At 43.8% G+C, this 20,913-nt stretch overlaps 2 protein-coding genes across 9 annotated transcripts in view; one reads left to right on the plus strand and one right to left on the minus strand.

The window, feature by feature from the left end:
• Window positions 1–649: 649 nt before the first annotated feature.
• Window positions 650–3,590, minus strand: LOC148394795 (zinc finger protein 862-like). The gene is made up of 2 exons (XM_088381162.1): window positions 1,471–3,590; window positions 650–1,265 (listed from the first exon to the last, which is right to left on the minus strand). The coding sequence occupies exon 1, from the start codon at window positions 2,960–2,962 to the stop codon at window positions 1,472–1,474; it is 1,491 nt and encodes a 496-aa protein (XP_088237288.1). The 5' UTR covers window positions 2,963–3,590; the 3' UTR covers window positions 650–1,265; window position 1,471.
• Window positions 3,591–16,333: 12,743 nt separating this feature from the next.
• LOC148394796 (aldehyde dehydrogenase family 3 member A2-like) overlaps window positions 16,334–20,913 on the plus strand; it is a 108,641-nt gene continuing 104,061 nt past the window's right edge. For 7 of the 8 annotated variants that reach the window (XR_015859560.1, XM_088381597.1, XM_088381600.1 and 4 more), the window contains exon 1: window positions 16,334–16,470. The gene's annotated coding sequence lies outside the window, so the exon portion shown is untranslated. The remainder of the gene's footprint in view (window positions 16,471–20,913) is intronic. The other variant, XM_088381598.1, reaches the window with a different exon arrangement.

Consider the following 20,913-nt stretch of genomic DNA (forward strand, 5'->3'; position numbering starts at 1 on the left):
GGGCTGTTTTGGCCCGTGGGACACAGAGGCAGCCGACAAGTACCGGATGGCCAAGCGGAACGCAGCCTCACCGGTTACTGAGTCAAAAACCCGGGCGTGGGAGGAGTTCGGCAAGGCCATGGAAAATGACTTCTGGACGACTTCGAGGAAATTCTGGTCCACCATCCGGCGCCTCAGGAGGAGGAAGCAGTTCACCGTTAATACTGTTTAGAGCGGAGACGGTGTGCTGCTGACCTCGACTCGGGACATTGTGAGTCGGAGGGGAGAATACTTTAAAGATCTCCTCAATTCCACTATGTCAGTGGCATGTTGCCTTCCATTGCAGAAGCAAGGCCGAGAGAATCTGTGGTGGACTCCAATCTCTGGGGTCGATGTCTCAGAGGTAGTTAAAAAAAACTCCTCGAAGACACGCCTTCCATTGTGGAAGCAGGGCCTGGAGGCTCTGAGGTGGACTCTCCAATATCTGGGGTCAAAGTCACCGAGGTGAAAAACTCTTTGGAGGCAACGCCCCAGGGGTGGATAAGATCCGCCCGGAGTTCTTAAAGGCTCTGGATGTTGTGGGCAATGTTCCCTCTAATTTTTCATGTGTCTGGGCACACACAAAAGGTCCCTGAGCACACTGAGGACCACTGTGAGCAACATCGGATGTGCACTCTGTGACCACAAACATCACACCTGTTCAAAACTTTGGATCATACCAAGTTACATTTGCTTATTAAAAGAATCAAATCACAGGAACAATTTTCATTAGTTTACTTTTAATAATAATCACAATAATTCAAATGACAAAGACAAAAGTCTTTTGTATGTATGTTATATGTTATGTGTGTTATGTGAGAGTGAGCTGTATAGCATTATATTGATAGATGTTTCTTTTATTTAGCCTACTATTATAAATATACTTATACCAGTGATGAGCCCAATCCAATATATCATGTCATATCAGTGTAATGAGTTGGGCTCTTTTCAGGACAATCCTTAACTGATCTGACTGTTTTTGGAGGTTTGCCTGTCTTGGACAATTAACTCCATCAGCAGAAGAAATGCATGTCCTCTTACGCATATGAGACAAACAAAACATGGAGACACTTCTTAATAAACGAGATGCTACTACAGCATAACCTGAACAACATAGTTTGAATAGAAAATGGGGACAAAAATCTTATGTATGTATGGTATATGTTGTGTGTGTTATGTGAGAGTCCTGCTTTGGCCATGGGAAGAGTCCTGCTTTGGCCTGGGTGTGGTCCAGTTGTGGTCCTGTTCTGGAAGAAATGAAGCATATACACCTTTCAGACATAACATTTTGTTCACATTAAAACATTCACATTTTGCTCAACGACATGTGCTTGTAATACAGTGTAAATTCCTGGAACTCTTTCTGTAAAATATCTAATTACAGTTTTAAAAATATTTTTAAAAATCTAAATAAGTCACTAGAATATGCACAAATTTGACTTTAATTTTTACCTTATTTTTCACGTCTGTCCTTCTCACTTCTCCAATGGCTGTACACTTTGTCCAGGTTGATGGCTTCGTCTGCTTCTTGCTTTGACTTTATGCGCATCAGTTGGTCCAAATGTTCCACTTCAAGACGATTTCTGGATGCTGTCTTGATATGATTCATTAAACTAAATCTTCTTTCACAATCTGCACTGGAAGCTTGAAATGTAGCACAAATATCCACAAGCTGTGAGATCTCCTTTAGCTCCTCACATCTAAGTGCTGCAGCCACCATATCTGATATGCTGATTGACCCCTGTTTAAGTTTTTGCTTCATTATGTACTTGAATTCAGCATATTGAGTGTTAATGGCCTCCATAGACTGTGGGTGGTGGAGAATGGCCTCATACTTCTTTGCCAGTGTGGCAATGTCTGCTGATCCATAGTCAAAACTGATGTCTGAGCTCAATGCTTCAATGTCAAATGCAGACCACTCCTTTAATTCATCCTCTGGAAAACGGGCATCCATGTGATCACAGAGCTTACTAATGAAAAGAGTAATCTCATCAGTATTTCTGCCATCAGCCGATGAGGTCCCCATTGCCTCTTTGACACGGTCACTCCACTGTACATCCTTCTCCTTCAAGTATTGGGAACGCAACTTCTCAATCTTTGCTCTAGCAAAGCAGTGTCCTTCCATGACAGTCAGGTTGCGTCTTTGTAAAGTGAGGCAGAGTTGTGCTAGCTCACCCAAAACATCTCCCAAAGCAGTGACAGTAACTTGGAACTTTGAATCACTGAGCTTTTTATAGCAGTACTTTGCCACTGGATCTCTGTTACCAGTGAATTCTCTTTTGCAGAATTCTTTAAGCACAGTGTAGTTCCTCAGAACAGCATTGACAGCTTGGTGCCGCGACAGCCATCGCACTTCGTTCAGGGGCCTGAGTGACAGTGTGTCTTCATCAAGGATCTTTGCTAGGTCCTTCATTTTGCCCCTCTTCACAGTGGACCGAGAGAAAGTGGAATACACAGTTCTAAGAAAAGTTTCCACATCTCGCATGATAGGTAAATTTTTCCAGGCATCATCAATGCCCAAGTCCTCTCTATGGGCCACACAATGTTGTTTAGTTAGGTGTGGTATTTGGCGCTTTAACAAAGCCGCAACTCCGTTGGGTTTTCCAACCATAACTGAGGCACCATCAGAGGTAATCATCACCATTCTCTGCATGTCCAGTCTATGTTTGGAGTAAAACTGAGTTATTGCCTGCACAATATCCTGAGCAGTGCATGCTGTCAGCTGGATGATGCCACCAAACACAGTTTTATAGTTAACATCATCCCTGTATTTGATATATACGACTAGCATTTTGTGTACTGTTATGTCTGTGCTCTCATCTACTATCAGGGTATGCCAGGGTGCATTTTTAACACTGCACATAGTCTCACTGATTGAGTTCACAAATTCAAAGGCATAGTTTTTGCTCCGCCAAGCGTCTGGTATACTCACGTACTTTGCCATGTGATTGTGGATTTATTGAACTGACAGCATTTCATTTTAATGGCAAGTAAAATACTGTCAATGAGAATTTTTATTTGCTCGCGGTCAGATTTTGTTTTGAGTGACAGTTCGTTTCTTTGCTCTCGGTCTTTTGCGCTCTCCTGTAGTAATGCACCGATCCTTTTTCCCATCTTGAGTCTTCGAATAATTCCAACATCTTTCCAATGACTTTTTTGTTGAATGTGACGCTTAAGGTAGTCCAACTTCCATTCAGTCCACGTTTTTCCCGTTGAAACCTCACTTGACACTTTGGCTTCGCTGCATATTTTGCAGACTACACCTTTCTCACTCGAATAAGAAAAAATCTCACCCAGTTTCACCGCTTGTTCTTCTATTTCCACATACTCCGACAGCCATTCCATCCTAAAAGAACCGCATTTCTTTTTCACTTGGGTGCCTTGGTGAGCGGATGTGTCGCCGGTGCCCGTTCGTTTCGCCATAATTGCGTTTCTTAACTCCGCCGCACTATTGCTATCACTTTTGCAAGCTAACCTACGCAGCGCGTATGGTCGGGGCACATAGCACAATCAATGCTATGATTGGCTGCATAGCGTAATTAAACCGTATCATCATTGGTTGAACAACTGTCAAGCTGTCACTCACTGCGTTACATTAAAAAATAGTACAGAAAAACATATTATTGATCTAATTAAATAGATTAGATTCGGTCTAATATTACATATTAATTAATTAGTGTATTCAGGGGTGCTGGAGAGGAGGGTTCGTCAGGAGGTCGAATCTCGGATTGAGGAGGAGCAGTGTGGTTTTCGTCCTGGCCGTGGAACAGTGGACCAGCTCTATACCCTCGGCAGGATCCTCAAGGGTGCATGAGAGTTTGCTCAACCAGCCCACATGTGTTTTGTGGACCTGGAGAAGGCGTTCGACCGTGTCCCTCGGAGAGTTCTGTTGGGGGTACTTCAAGAGTACGGGGTGCTGAACCAACTGACAAGGGCGGTTCGGTCCCTGTATCATCGATGCCAGATTTTGGCTCGCATTTCCGGGAGTAAGTCGGATTCGTTCCCAGTGGGGGTTGGACTCCACCAAGGCTGCCGTTTGTCACCGATTATGTTCATAATTTTTATGGACAGAATTTCTAGGCGCAGCCGAGGCGTTGAAGGTGTCCGGTTTGGTGACCTCACTATTGCATCTATACTTTTTGCAGATGATGTGGTGCTGTTGGCTTCTTCAAGCCGTGATCTCCAGCTTTCACTGGAGTGGTTTGCAGCCCAGTGTGAAGCCGTCGGGATGAAAGTCAGCACCTCCAAATCTGAGACTATGGTCCTCAGTCGAAAAAGGGTGGAATGCCCTCTCCGGATCGGGGATGAGATCCTGCCCCAAGTGGAGGAGTTCAAGTATCTTGAGGTCGAGCGAGGGCAGGATGGAGCGTGAGATCGACAGACAGATCGGTGCAGCGTCTGCTGTGATGCAGACTCTGTCCCGGTTCGTCGTGGTGAAGAGGGAGCTGAGTCGAAAGGCGAAGCTCTCAATTTACCAGTCGATCACTTATGGACATTCACTTATGGTCATGAGTTATGGGTTGTGACCGAAAGGACAAGGTCCTGGATACAAGCGTCCGAAATGAGTTTCCTCCGCAGGGTGTCCGGGCTCTCCCTTAGAGATAGGGTGAAAAGCTCGGTTATCCGGGAGGGACTCAGAGTCGAGCTGCTGCTCCTCCATGTTGAGAGGAGCCAGATGAGGTGGCTCGGGCATCTCATCAGAATGCCTCCTGGGCGCCTCCCCGGGCAGGAGAACCCAGGGACAACCCAGGACATGCTGGAGAGATTATGTCTCTCGGTTGGTCTGGGAATGCCTTGGGATCCCCCGGGATGAGCTGGACGAAGTGGCCAGGGAGAGGGAAGTCTGGACATCCCTCCTAAAGCTGCTGCCCCCGTGATGGATAAGCGGAAGAAGATGGATGGATGGATTTTTAAAAGTGAAGAAATTTGCAATTTTAGTAATAACACAGGAATTTGATGCTCAATTTATCTTCGCAGGCCACATAAAATGATTTGGCGGGCCAGATCTGGCCCCCGGGCCTTGAGTTTGACACATGTGGTTTAGTGGGTCACCCAGCTCCAGAGCGCAGGCCTTCAGCAGATGAGAGATCCCGTCTGGACCCGCAGCCTTTCCGGGGCGGAGTCTCCTCAGCTGTCCACTCACTCAAGCAGCCGTCACTCTCGGTGAAAGGGTATCAGCTGAATAATGGAGCATGGGCAGATGAGGGAGCAGAAGTGGCTGGTGGGAGCGAGGGCTAGCGGGTGTTGTCGAACCTATTAGAAAAGTCATTCAGTTGGTTTGGCCTTTCCACACCGCCACTAATGGTGACACCTTGCTTTGGGCCGTAGCCGGTGATCAACCTTATCCCGTCCCACACCTCCTTCATGCTGTTCCGCTGCAGCTTCTGCTCCAACAGTAATCTTGCCACCTTGAGCTCCCTCTGCACTTGCTTGAGCTCCTGCTTATTACCGTCCTTGAAGGCCCGCTTCTTGCGATTCACAAGGCTCTTAAAGTTAAAGTCGCAATGATCGTCATACACACATCTGGGTGTGGTGAAATTTGTCCTCTGCATTTAACACATCCCCGTGTGATTTTGATCCATCGCCTGGGGGAGAGGGGAGCAGTGAGCAGCAGCTGTGCCGCGCTCGGGAATCATTTGGTGATCTAACCCCTCAATTCCAACCCTTAATGCTGAGTGCCAAGCAGGGAGGCAATCGGTCCCATTTTTATAGTATTTGGTATGACCCGGCCGGGGTTTGAACCCACAACCTTCCAGTCTCAGGGCGGACACTCTACCACTAGGCCACTGAGCTAGGCTGATCCCTCTTGTAATCTAAGGCAGTGCACTGTCCTTACTGGAACCACAACATCCATGCAGAAGTTAATGTACTCAGGGCTATGGTCAACTGCCTCCTCAATGTCCTCAATGCGTGGCCCCAGCAACACATCCTGTCGGCAGTCCCAAAGTAGTCCTTCAGAGACTGCTCAGCTTCAGGCAAACACCTCCTGAACAGGTGAGTGGTCTTTGGAGGTCTCCTCAATTTTGTCTTTGTGTATTGTCCAAACAGGACCAAGCTGTGATCTCCCTTCCCAAGTGCAGGCAGAGGGGTGGCACTGTATGCATCCTCATCGTTCGCATCCAGGAGATCAATCGTCTTATTTCCCCTGGTGTAACAATCCACATACTGGATGAAGGCAAGTCGAGTCTTGTCCAAAGTCATGTGGTTAAAGTCCCTGGATATCAGCAGCAGCGCGTCAGGGTGCTATGTCTGCAGGTCACCAACCGCGGAGTCTCACGCAATTACCATATTGGCACACGAATTCACATAAACAAAAACGGCAATGGCTTGTCCAAACTCTCTGGACAGACAGTAAGGACGCAGGCTAACCACCAAAGGTTCAGTGTCTCTGCAGCAGATAGAAGTTTTGATATACACATGCCAAGGGCGGCACTACCTAACATTCACATACAGAGTGAGACTACCACCTTTACTCTTCTCTCGGACTTTGATGTCTCTATCAGCTTTGATCATGCTGAAGCCCGGTAGCGCAACGCTAGCATCCAGTATGCTTGCCATTAGCCACATCTCTCAGAAACACAGCAAACTGCACTCTCTGAAGGACTTCATAGTCTCCCTCAGCGCAGCCAGGTCATCAGTCTTGTTCTGCAGTGAGTTGACGTTTGCCAGGATCACGGAGGGTACAAGAGGTTTAAAATGCCACTTCTGAGCGAGCCACTTAGCCCTGAGCTTAGCCTTTAGCTGCAGCCACGATAGGGCTTCCTCACCTCCACAGAAATCTGGAGAGTTGTTTGTTTGTTTGTTTGTTTATTTCGAACATTAAAGAAATACAAGAAAAAAGTAAAAACAAATACAGAAAATGATAATTTCATAGTACAATAGAACATGAAAAAAAGAAAAAAATGATATTGCATTATAATTTTCCCTTTATCGTAAATTCATGTTTGTTCAAAAGGGAGTAGAAGGAAGCCTAAGCTTATCTAACTCTAGATAGACCTTACCCTTGTAGCTGTTTCTCTTTAATTCTGTTCAGATTTAACCGTAGTCAAATATATTAAAAAACTAAATATATATTTTTTAAATAAATACAAAAGCAACTCAAACAACTTCACAGCATATTACGGTATCCCGTCAATATTTTGTCCTTATACATTTTTTTAAACTTGGGTAAGGTACGACAGTTCTTTAGTTCTTCACTGCTGGTGTTCCATAATTCCACACATCTAACTCTTATACAATGTAACTTTAAGTTTGTTCTCACCAAATCTCTTTTAAACATAAGTGTTCCTCTTAAATAATAGGTACTTTCTGTCCACTCAAACAACTTCTGGATACTGTTTGGCAATTGATTATTTTTTATTTTGTACATGAGTTGGATGGTTTTAAAGTCGACTAGGTCGTTGTATTTCAGTATGTTCAGTTTAATAAAGAGAGGGTTTGATGGTTCTCTATAATCAGCATTATTTACAAGTCGTATTGCTTTTTTTTGAAGAATGAAGATTGGATCTGTGTTTGTTTTGTATGTATTGCCCCACACCTCCACACAGTAAATAATGTATGGGAGTATGAAGGAGCAGTACAAGGAATATAATGACGACTGATTTATAAGGTCTTTTACTTTATATAGTACTGCTAATGATTTTGAAATTTTTGATTTGATATACATTATATGTGGTTTCCAACTTAATTTATTATCTATAAGCACTCCAAGAATTTTTATTTCATTTACTCTTTCTATTTCTATATTATTTATTGTAAGAATTTTGTCTGTGTTAGTCGGACGGTTTCCAAATACAATATACTTTGTTTTGCTTAAATTTAGTGTAAGTTTATTTGTGTCAAACCAACTCTGTAATTTTTCCATTTCAATACCCACAGTATCCAGTAGTTGATCCAGGTCATCCCCACTGCAAAGCAGGTTTGTGTCATCTGCAAAAACTACGGCCTTGAGTAACCTGGAGACCTTGCACATATCAGTGACATACAAAATAAATAACAAGGGGCCTAATATTGAGCCCTGAGGAACCCCACACTTTACCTGCTTTAGTTTTGATTTACAGTCCATAAGTTGCACATATTGGTTCCTGTTAGATAAATAACTGTTTAACCAAGTGTGTGACATACCTTGTATCCCATATCTTTCAAGTTTTGTTAACAATATTTCATAATTTACAGTATCAAAAGCTTTCTTAAGATCCAAGAAAACACCTACAACATATTGTTTATTTTCAATAGCTGTTGTTATTTCAGCTACAAAATATAACAAAGCTAGTGTGGTGGTCCTATTTTTTCTAAATCCATACTTTTGGTCACACAGAATATTTTGTCTTGTAATCACCAAACCTTTTATAAAATATTCGTTCTAATATTTTGGAGAATTGTGGGAGTAGAGATATTGGCCTGTAATTTGAGAATATGTGTTTGTCCCCAGCTTTATATATCGGAATGATTCTAGCAGTTTTCATTTCACTCGGAAAAACACCAGTTGTCAAAGATTGGTTGCAGATATCAAAGTCAAAGTCAAAGTCAAAGTCAGTTTTATTGTCAATTTCTCCACATTCCAAAGACACACAAAGAAACCGAAATTTCGTTCCCCGCTATCCCATGGTGACAAGACATGGCCCACAATAGACAATCAAGTAAACAAGTAAACAACAGCTTGCTGAATAAATAATGAATAAATAACACAACAAATAAATAAGAGGAGCAAAAAGGAGCAAGTGAGCGTACAGCAAACATTCCAGAAAATAGCGCAACAGTGCCGCACGCTACGCAGAAGGGGGTAGCGAGTTCAGGGTCCTAACAGCCTGGAGAATGAAGCTGTTGGCGAGTCTGGTGGTGCGGGAGCGCAGGCTCCTGTACCTCTTCCCAGAGGGCAGAAGGTCAAACAAAGAGTGAGCTGGGTGACTCACATCACTCACAATCGCGGTTGTCTTGCGGGTGAGATGGGAGGTGTAAATGTCCTTCAGGAAGGGGAGCGAAGCACCAATAATCTTACCAGCCGTATTCACTATGCGCTGCAGGGCTTTCAAGTTACAAATGAAAAGATGCTGGAAGAATGCCTGACGCCATCTGTTACGTATGGAGGAGGTAATGTGATGGTCTGGGGTTGCTTTGGTGCTGGTAAGGTGGGAGATTTGTACAGGGTAAAAGGGATTCTGAATAAGGAAGGCTATCACTCCATTTTGCAACGTCATGCCATACCCAGTGGACAGCGCTTGATTGGAGCCAATTTCATCCTACAACAGGACAATGACCCCAAACACACCTCCAAATAGTGCGAGAACTATTTAGAGCAGAAGCAGGCAGCTGGTATTCTATCGGTAATGGAGTGGCCAGCGCAGTCACCAGATCTGAACCCCATTGAGCTGTTGTGGGAGAAGCTTGACCGTATGGTACGCAAGAAGTGCCCATCCAACCAATCCAATTTGTGGGAGCTGCTTCTGGAAGCGTGGGGTGCAATTTCTCCAGATTACCTCAACAAATTAACAGCTAGAATGTCAAAGGTCTGCAATGCCGTAATTGCTGCAAATGGAGGATTCTTTGACGAAAGCAAAGTTTGATGTAAAAAAAAATCTTATTTCAAATACAAATCATTATTTCTAACCTTGTCAATGTCTTGATTCTATTTTCTATTCATTTCACAACGTTTGGTGGTGAATAAGTGTGACTTTTCTTGGAAAACACAAAATTGTTTAGGTGACCCCAAACTTTTGAATGGTAGTATACCTTTTTCCAGTCTTGTTTTAAAAGATAATTTTAAATGAGTTGACTGAATTTCCAGAAGTGATTCTACACATTTTAAAAGTTATAGCGTCCTTTTTTTCCTTTGTACAGTTCTGGATCACTGCAAACACTGGCAGGTGGTCGCTTGAATCATTTATTATCAGTCCAGTTTTTACTTTCTTTTCAATTACATTTGTAAATATATTATCAATTATTGTGGCACTGTGAGATGTGATTCTAGTCGGACGGGTTATTGCGGAGTAGAGACTCATACTGTACATTAAGTTAATAAATTCTGTTACTGGAGTCAGCTGAAGTGGGTTCAATAGATCTATATTATAATCGCCACAGACATAGACCATTTTCGTATTGATTTTTTTTTCATACATTCCTGATAATAGTTCACTAAATGTCTCAATACATGAACCTGGACATCTGTATACACAGCTTACCAGAATGTTTTTAGAGGATTCCATTTCTATTTCAACAGTAATACATTCCATGATATTATCTATTGCTTGAGACATACTTCTTACTATCTTACACTTATAGTTTTTATCTATGAATAGAGCCACTCCTCCACATCTTTTTATCTTCTTATTTAATGTATAACTCTCATACCCCTCTATGTCAATCTTTATAGACTGATCATCCTTTAACCAGGTTTCAGATATTTCAATTACAGTAAACGGGTTATTTATATCTTTTAAACATTGTTTGATCTTAGAGATGTTTGCTTTCAAGCTCCTACTATTAAAATGTATAATTGATATTGCTCTATTTGTTGCTACATTCTTGTTAAATTGCTCTGCAGTATAGTATTTACAATTCCTTTGAGTGTAGTTGATAAAGAATTTATTCACAGGATCAATATTGTTCTCTATGTCATATCCCTTATGTTCAATGAAATCAAATGTTTTCAAATCAAGTTCTTCATTTTCAGTTATCAGTGCTTGTTTGTTAAACACACCAGTTGGAGAAGAAAGGCATTTGTCAATACTGTTCATGGTGGGTTGATAATTTCACCAAGTTTTTACCTTCCATGATCGAAGAATACCACAACCTTAGGTTCAACAGAATGATGGTCAAATTACTGGTCTCCTTCGTACCTCTTAAGTTGCTCTATGGCACTGATGCAGAAACCATGAGAACTTTCTGCTGCCCCAACAGGTTTGATGAACACCTTACAACCAGCAGTCTAAGTGGGCTGTATTTTACCATTTTTCTTAAGAGCTCTTGCTTTCTTAGCTATTTCACCATTTTTCTTGGTGAGGTGTTCATTAATGTACACGTTCGTGCCTTTTAGTTTTCTACCTTGTTTGAGCAGATTTATCTTATTTTTCCTGTTTGTAAATTATAGATGGTATGACAGGCTTGTCATTTAAACTCTTGGTTGGCAGAGTGTGGCATGCCTCAATATTGACAGTGTCAATGACGATGTCTTTACTCTGGAGGAAAGTTTTTACCTGCTCCTTGGTTGTCTCCTCATGTTCAGGGTTGTCCTCAGAAGCAAGGCCTTTCACAGCCTGCTGGTAGCTCCGTGGTTTGATCTTTAAACCTGTGATGATGACATCGTTCATTCTTGAATACTGCTCCAAACTGTCTAATCTATTTTCCAGGCTGACAATTTTCTTATTTTGTTCAATGTTTAGTTGTTTGAGCTGCTTTACCTCCCCTACCAGCTCTGTAATAATTGCCTGTTGCTTCATTATGGTTTCCACATTTGAAGACATCACTTCCACTGATAACTTCAGCTCCTCCATGTCCTTCTGAAGCACTTTCATGGCCATCCCGGTTGTCAGTCTAGACCTGATGGTAGCTCTCCTCCTGGGGCTGGAAGTGCTATCCCACTCAGCCTGGTGACAGATCTCCTCCTGGGGCGGCGAGTGATGCTAGCCCACTGGGCCTGGTGGTGGCTGTCCTCCTGGGCCTGGTGATGGTAGTCTACTGGGCCTGGTGGTGGCTGTCCTCCTGGGGCTGGTGGTGCTAGCCTACTGGGCCTGATGTTAGCTCTCTTCCAGGGCTGGTTGTGCTAGCACACTGGGCCTGATAGTAGCTCTCCTCCTGGGGCTGGTGGTGGCTGTCCTCGTGGAGCTGATGGTGTTGGCCTACTGGGCCTGGTGGTAGCTGGCCTTCTGGTACCTGATGTTGGGGGATGATCGCTGGTCCGGCGCAGGTGGCTAGAGGTCCGGTGAAGGCCGCGGGTCCGGCGTTGCTGGCATGCAGTCCGCCGACGGCCGCAGGTCCGGCGTTGCTCGGACGAAGTCCGGCAACGGCCACGGGTCCGGCGTTGCTGGCTGCGGGTCCGGTGATGGCTGCGGGCCCGGCGACGCTGGGGTGGGACCCTAATGCGGCCGCGAGTCTGATGGCGCTGGGAGGAACCCCAATGGCGGCCGCGGGTCTGGCGTCGCTGGAGCGAAATCCGACATTGGCCGCGGAGCCGATGGCGCCGGAAAGCTCCGACGTTTGCTGGCTCGGCGACTTCCCAACAAAGAAGAAGCCTCGGCGTGATCGCTCTTCGATGTGATTGCTCTTCGACGTGCTCCTGCTTTACTGTCAATAGCCAGAGCCTTGTTAAAAGCCAAATGCAAATTATGTCTAAAGCATTGATGCCGTGGTATTGTGGACAATTATGTGGTTCATTGAAGGGAGAACATACCGTGGAGTTAGCGACATGAGAAGTTGTCAGAATCTAGGTTATTCCATCGTGTAGATAGGTAGCTGGTCCTCCCCAATATACGATGCTACAGCTCTGTTTATTTTTGCAATTTCAGAAGACTTTAGGTCATATATATGTATATATATATATATATATATATATATATATATATATATATATATATATATATACGTATTTTTTTTTCAAATAGCAGTAGAATAGCCTGTTTTTTTTCTGTTTAGTTGCATGATAGTTTCCCTCTGCTTCAGTCTGCATCTTTAACAGAAGGCTATCTTTTCCGCGACAGGCAGGGTCACCCTGAACTCGTTGCCTGCCAGTCATAGTGCACACATGAACAAACATTTGTGTGTGTGTGGGTGTGTGTTTGTGCGTGTGTGTGTGCGTGTGTGCGTGTGTATGTGTGTGTGTGTTTGTGCATGCGTGTTGTGTGGTGAGGTTATAAACTCCTAACTGAACCTCTTACCACACCCTTACAACTCCAGTTAAAACTGCCTCGAATCATCAGTGTTCATACAATGTATTATAGTAATTCTGTTACATTCTGAAGACATTTGCACAAGTCTGTGTAACTCTGCAACGCAATGACTGCTGATTAATGATTAAAGTATATTGACCTACTCTTGATAAGTGTTGATAAATGAGTAATACCTGTATGATTCATTGTGAGACTTATATAGTGGACACATTTGACTAGACTGAAAATCATGGGCAGTGATATCTTTGTGTAAGCATGGCTAAAACAGAATAGCCAGAGTTTAACCTAGAATTATGCATGTCGTGTTGCAAACACCAGTGAGTTTATGTTCTATGTTTATATATTTAAAGATAATTATAATGAAGCATACCAAGAAAAATGACATTTTTAACTCATTCAGTCTAGTCAGGTGCTGCGTGTTGGCGACAAAATCTCCGCCAGCATCACGCTGAGCACGGGGGCCCCCCAGGGCTGCGTGCTCAGTCCATTGCTCTTCACCCTGCTGACGCATGACTGCACTGCGACCTACAGCGACAACCGCATAGTGAAGTTTGCTGACGACATGACTCTGGTGGGTCTCATCACGAAGGGCGACGAGACTCGGTACAGGTCGGAAGTTGACCTTCTGACCACGTGGTGCAGGGACAACAACCTCCTGCTGAACGTCAACAAGACCAAGGAAATCATTGTTGACTTCCGGAAGGGTCACACAAAACACCTGCCGCTGATCATCGACGGTGCTGTGGTGGAGAGGGTGAGCTGCACCAAGTTCCTGGGGGTGCACATCAGTGAGGACCTCTCCTGGTCCGCAAACACCTCGTCACTGGCAAAGAAAGCTCAGCGCTGCCTGTACTTCCTGCGGAAGCTCAGGCGTGCATGTGCTCCTCAGGCAGTCCTGTCTCCATTCTACCGTGGCACCATTGAGAGCGTCCTCACCAGTTGCATCGCTGTCTGGGGTGGTAACTGCACTGAACAGAACTTGAAGGCCCTGCAGCGCATAGTGAATACGGCTGGTAAGATTATTGGTGCTTCGCTCCCCTCCCTGAAGGACATTTACACCTCCCATCTCGCCCGCAAGGCAACCTCGATTACGAGAGATGTGAGTCACCCAGCTCACTCTTTGTTTGACCTTCTGCCCTCTGGGAAGAGGTACAGGAGCCTGCGCTCCCGCACCACCAGACTCGCCAACAGCTTCTTTCTCCAGGCTGTTAGGACCCTGAACCCGCTACCCCCTTCTGCGTAGCGTGCGGCACTGTTGCGCTATTTTCTGGAATGTCTGCTGTACGCGCACTTGCTGCTTTTTTTTTGCTCCTCTTATTTATTTATTTGTTGTGTTATTTATTCATTATTTATTCAGCACGCTGTTGTTATACTTGTTTACTTGTTTGTCTGTTGTGGGCCATGTCTTGTCACCGTGGGATAGGGGGGAACGAAATTTCGGTTTCTTTGTGTGTCTTTGGCATGTGGAGAAATTGACAATAAAGCTGACTTTGACTTTGACGTTGAAATAAATGTAGTATAAATTTTAACAAACCATCCGTGTCACTCCAAATCATTAAATCCATTGAAATCTTCATACGCTGTGTCACTTAAAAAACAAACAAAAACAAAAAAACTCCTTGCGCCACTGACGTCAGCCTCGTCGTCTGTTGCAGCTCCAATTATTCCACAGATCTACATATATAACGACTATATTGTAGCGTTACCAAAGTACCAGGCAAGACGTGGGTTTGGTAGCCGGCTCTTTATTTCACAAAACAAGAGCTCAACATATGAGCCATGCACCCTGGATCACATGTGAAGTGATCAACTATACTAGTAAGTCAGTAATGTGTTAATGATCAAGTAAAAATTTGTGAATAATTACACATATAAGTCGCTCCTGAGTATATGTCGCCCCCCCCACCCAAACTATGAAAAAAAGCTCACTCTTTGTTTGACCTTCTGCCCTCTGGGAAGAGGTACAGGAGCCTGCGCTCCCGCACCACCAGACTCGCCAACAGCTTCTTTCTCCAGGCTGTTAGGACCCTGAACTCGCTACCCCCTTCTGCGTAGCGTGCGGCACTGTTGCGCTATTTTCTGGAATGTCTGCTGTACGCTCACTTGCTCCTTTTTGCTCCTCTTATTTATTTATTTGTTGTGTTATTTATTCATTATTTATTCAGCACGCTGTTGTTTACTTGTTTACTTGATTGTCTATTGTGGGCCATGTCTTGTCACCGTGGGATAGGGGGAACGAAATTTCGGTTTCTTTGTGTGTCTTTGGCATGTGGAGAAATTGACAATAAAGCTGACTTTGACTTTGACTTTTAAACATCAGATTTGAAGTAAACTGGATCAACAGCAACAACTATTTTTAGGCATACTTTTCGAACACATCCATGTTCTTAATTCGACACTTAGCCACGCGCGGTAATCTTCTGAGATGATGTCATTTCAAGTACGCAGAGTCTCCATTCAACCATTGTACTGTACTGTGTGTCTCATTCACTGCTCTTTTCCATTGTTATCTCGTTATTTGGCGAAATGCCTCGGCGTTGTGTGGCAATGCATTGCTCACATTTAAGCCAACAGTTGTTTGCGTGGCCAAAAGACAAGAATAGGGCACATAAATGGACCATTTTTGTCCTCAGAGCAAACTGATTTCAGACCTGTTTTGATACGTTTTTTTTTTTCCAGAAGCTCTTCAAAGATCTGTTTTTTTCAACTGTTATGCTGATGATAAAGGATTTGCAAAAGGGTAGGTGTGATTGTCATCACTTGATATACGTATAACGATGTCAAGACTACGTTGGTGGCAAATAAAGACGCAAAACGTTCTTACTAAAAGTTGTTCAGTTGTCCATCCAAACTGTAGTTCCATGCAAAACTGGCAAGTAGAACAATACATTAAACAAAAATTGTCCGTTAGCTCAATGATATCATACAGTTAAAGGCAGGCAAGCTAATTAAAATTAGCACCAATGGTACGGTAAATTATTAACTTTCAAACAATGCGCAGGGAGCAATCCAGGCTGTTGTATACTTATTTACCTGTATGATATTGAACAAATAATGAAGACAAACAACAGCACGAATGCGTTCATGTGAATGCCCTCTTCAGAGGTCCAGGACACTGGTAAAGTTAGCAAGAAATTGCCACATTGACTGGTGATATTTGTGGCTTGCAAAGATAGAAACTCATTTATTGTATAATGATAAATTACTGTACTCGTGACAAAACTAGATTATATTTGGCATTTCTGAAATTACTTCACATTTGGTCTTTAAAGTATTGTCATTGAACATAAATACAGACTATGGGACATGCATAATAGCTGATATATTTACTGGGTTTGGACATTTGACTTTTTTTTTCAACATTATGACTATACACCTACAGTTATACATAAAGATTGGGTTGTCCCCTAAATAGAGGTCCTGTCACTTTAAGCCGTGGGACGGACCGTGAACAACAAGCTTCAGTCTGTTCCTCAACAAAGCTGCAGCCCATTGGAAATCTGATCTTCTTTCTAATAAGATCTCTCCAACGATTTTCTTTCCACAGAGACACAATTTGACTTATATTAAGGTAAGTTCCACTAAATTACTAAATAATAGTGAAATGCCCTACTTTGAAATTGCATTTTTAAAATCTGAAATGATCTGTCATGACAGTTCCGCCATAATATGCTCAAAATTAAAAAACTGAAGTACTTGCTGAGAGCCAAGTTAACACTAATCTCAACTCTGAGTTTGTATGTAGAAAACAAATGTTCAGTCATGTTGCATGGTTGAGGACCCAAACACAGTCAAGCGAGGTATGAATACAGTGTTCTTCATTAAATGAATTGCGTTCCTCTTCTTTATTAATGTATAAAAGCTAAGGCCTTCACACATGCTATTCTACACACCTGACTATCTTCTTCATCTGTTATATATATACGGTATATACGGTGTGTATATATATATATATATATATATATATATATATATATATATATATATATATATATATATATATATATATATAAATACGGTATATATATATATATATATATATATATATAGTATTTTTCGGACTATAAGTCATGTTTTTTTCATAGTTTGGGTGGGGGGGGCGACATATACTCAGGAGCGACTTATATGTGTAATTATTCACAAATTTTTACTTGATCATTAACACATTACTGACTTACTAGTATAGTTGATCACTTCACATGTGATCCAGGGTGCTTGGCTCATATGTTGAGCTCTTGTTTTGTGAAATAAAGAGCCGGTTACCAAACCCACGTCTTGCCTGGTACTTTGGTAACGCTACAATATAGTCGTTATATATGTAGATCTGTGGAATAATTGGAGCTGCAACTGACGACGAGGCTGACGTCAGTGGCGCAAGGAGTTCCGGAGCCAACAGCTGTTTTTTTGTTTTTGTTTGTTTTTTAAGTGACACAGCGTATGAAGATTTCAATGGATTTAATGATTTGGAGTGACACGGATGGTTTGTTAAAATTTATACTACATTTATTTCAACGTCAAAGTCAAAGTCAGCTTTATTGTCAATTTCTCCACATGCCAAAGACACACAAAGAAACCGAAATTTCGTTCCCCCCTATCCCACGGTGACAAGACATGGCCCACAACAGACAAACAAGTAAACACGTATAACAACAGCGTGCTGAATAAATAATGAATAAATAACACAACAAATAAATAAATAAGAGGAGCAAAAAAAAAGGAGCAAGTGCGCGTACAGCAGACATTCCAGAAAATAGCGCAACAGTGCCGCACGCTACGCAGAAGGGGGTAGCGAGTTCAGGGTCCTAACAGCCTGGAGAAAGAAGCTGTTGGCGAGTCTGGTGGTGCGGGAGCGCAGGCTCCTGTACCTCTTCCCAGAGGGCAGAAGGTCAAACAAAGAGTGAGCTGGGTGACTCACATCTCTCGCAATCGAGGTTGCCTTGCGGGCGAGATGGGAGGTGTAAATGTCCTTCAGGGAGGGGAGCGAAGCACCAATAATCTTACCAGCCGTATTCACTATGCGCTGCAGGGCCTTCAAGTTCTGTTCAGTGCAGTTACCACCCCAGACAGCGATGCAACTGGTGAGGACGCTCTCAATGGTGCCACGGTAGAATGGAGACAGGACTGCCTGAGGAGCACATGCACGCCTGAGCTTCCGCAGGAAGTACAGGCGGCGCTGAGCTTTCTTTGCCAGTGACGAGGTGTTTGCGGACCAGGAGAGGTCCTCACTGATGTGCACCCCCAGGAACTTGGTGCAGCTCACCCTCTCCACCACAGCACCGTCGATGATCAGCGGCAGGTGTTTTGTGTGACCCTTCCGGAAGTCAACAACGATTTCCTTGGTCTTGTTGACGTTCAGCAGGAGGTTGTTGTCCCTGCACCACGTGGTCAGAAGGTCAACTTCCGACCTGTACCGAGTCTCGTCGCCCTTCGTGATGATACCCACCAGAGTCATGTCGTCAGCAAACTTCACTATGCGGTTGTCGCTGTAGGTCGCAGTGCAGTCATGCGTCAGCAGGGTGAAGAGCAATGGACTGAGCACGCAGCCCTGGGGGGCCCCCGTGCTCAGCGTGATGCTGGCAGAGATTTTGTCGCCAACACGCACCACCTGAGGCCTCTGACAGAGGAAGTCCAGTAGCCAGTTGCAGAGGGAGGTACTGAGGCCCAGCTCGTTGAGGTTGCAGATGAGTCGCTGCGGCACAATGGTGTTGAAGGCAGAGCTGAAGTCCACAAACAGCAACCTCACATATGAGTCTTTTCTCTCCAGGTGGGTGAGGGCCGAGTGAGGGCAGAGCAGATGGGATCCTCAGAGGACCGCTTGGCACGGTACGCGAACTGGAAAGGGTCAATGGTGGGGGGGGGAGAACGGATTTGATGTGCTCCATGACAAGCCGCTCAAAGCACTTCATGATGATGGGCGTCAGTGCCACGGGGCGGTAGTCATTGAAGCAGGACGGTGCAGGTTTCTTCGGCACAGGAACGATGGTGGCAGCCTTGAAACACGAGGGGACGATGCCCTGCTGCAGGGAAACGTTAAAGATGTCCGTGAAGACACCCGACAGCTCCCCAGCGCAGTCCTTCAGCGCTCGACCCGGGATGTTGTCAGGGCCCGCTGCCTCACGGGTGTCAATAGCGGCAAGTGCCCTCCTCACACCGTCGGCAGAGAGGCGCAGGGGCTGCTCATGTGGGGGGGTAGTGGTCTTCAGCGGGCAAGTGCTGTTCTGGGCGTCGAAGCGAGCAAAGAAGCGGTTCAGATCGTTCAGCAGACGGACGTCGCCCTCACAGCTCCTCGGCGCGGGCTTGTAGTCCGTGATGGTCTGAATGCCCCGCCAAAGGCTACGTGCGTCCTTGCTGTCCTAGAAGTGGGTGGAGACCTTGCACAAGAACGCCTTCTTCGCTTCTTTGATGCCTCGGGACAGGTCGGCCCTCGCCGTCCTCAAGCCAGCCTCATCCCCCGTTCTGAAAGCCTTGTCCCTGGCCCTCAGCAGTCTGAGGACAGCCCCTGTCAGCCACGGCTTCCAGTTCGCGCGAGTGACGACGGATTTCGAGCAAGTCACATCATCGATGCACTTCGTGATGTAAGAGGTAACAGAGTCAGTATACTCCTCTATGTCCGTCCGATCGTCGTAGGTGGCTGCCTGCTTAAACAAGTCCCAGTCAGTGGTGTCGAATATATCTTGTCTGACTTCAGCGGCGCACGTAGTTCCGGAGTAAACAGCTGTGTTTTTTGTGTGTTTTGTGACACAAGACGAAGATTCTGATGGATTGAATGATTTGGAGTGACACGGATGGTTCGATAAAATTGTTGTTTATATTATTGTTATTTGATATATAGTTTATATATTGTTATATGGGCCAGTGGAATAATTTGAACTGCAATTGACGACGAGTCCGACGTCAGCGGCGCGCCGCACACGCGCCGTTTACATAAAGGACAAAGAATTCGATCGATGGATTTAATGATTTGGAGTGATACAGATGTTTGATAAAATTGTTGTTTATATTATAGTTATTTGATATATAGTTTATATTTCGTTATATAGGCCTGTGGAATAATTTGGACGGTACCTGACGACGAGTTCAACGTCAGCGGCGCGTCGCACACGTTTACATAAAGGACGAAGAATCTGATCGATGGATTTAATGATTTGGAGTGACACAGATGGTTTGATAAAATTGTTGTTTGTATTGTGGATTAATTTGAACTGCAACTGAGAACGAGTCCGACTTCAGCGGCGTGCTGCACACGCGGCGTTGTTTACATAAAGGATGAAGAATTCGATCGATAGATTCATTGATTTGGAGTGAGACAGATGGTTTGATAAAATTGTGGTTTATATTATAGTTATTTGATATATAGTTTATATATCCTTATATGGGCCTGTGGAATAATTTGAACTGCAACTGACAGATGGTTTGATAAATTTGTTGTTTATATTATAGTTATTTGATATATAGTTTATATATCCTTATATGGGCCTGTGGAGTAATTTGAACTGCAACTGACGACGAGTCCGACTTCAGCGGCGGGCCGCACACACGCAGCGTTGTTTACAGAAAGGAGAAGGAATTTAATAGATGGATTCAATGATTTGGAGTGACACAAATGGTTTGATAAACGTATTATGTAGTATGTCATAGTTATTTGAATAACTGTAAATGTTACGTCAGGCCCGTTCTCAGCTCCTCGTTTCTGTTTATGTCACATTAGTATACCGTATCCTTTAGCGTGTTTTTGCTGGTTCACGTCTGTACTTGGTGTTGGATTTTGTCAAATAAATTTCCCCCAAAATGCGACTTATACAGGACTGTCTCAGAAAATTTGAATATTGTGATAAAGGTCTTTATTTTCTGTAATGCAATTAAAAAAACAAAAATGTCATACATTCTGGATTCATTACAACCCAACTGAAATATTGCAAGCCTTTTATTATTTTAATATAACTGATTATGGCATACAGCTTAAGAAAACTCAAATATCCTATCTCAAAATATTAGAATATCATGAAAAAGTATA

This window comes from Syngnathus floridae, chromosome 7 (assembly GCF_059516105.1).
Source record: "Syngnathus floridae isolate MCC-2025c chromosome 7, RoL_Sflo_1.0, whole genome shotgun sequence".
NCBI classification, from domain to species: domain Eukaryota; kingdom Metazoa; phylum Chordata; class Actinopteri; order Syngnathiformes; family Syngnathidae; genus Syngnathus; species Syngnathus floridae.

Bases quoted from the DNA above. Each gene is read 5' to 3' on its own strand.
- LOC148394795 (XM_088381162.1), bottom strand. From the start codon at position 2,962: ATGGCAAAGTACGTGAGTATACCAGACGCTTGGCGGAGCAAAAACTAT.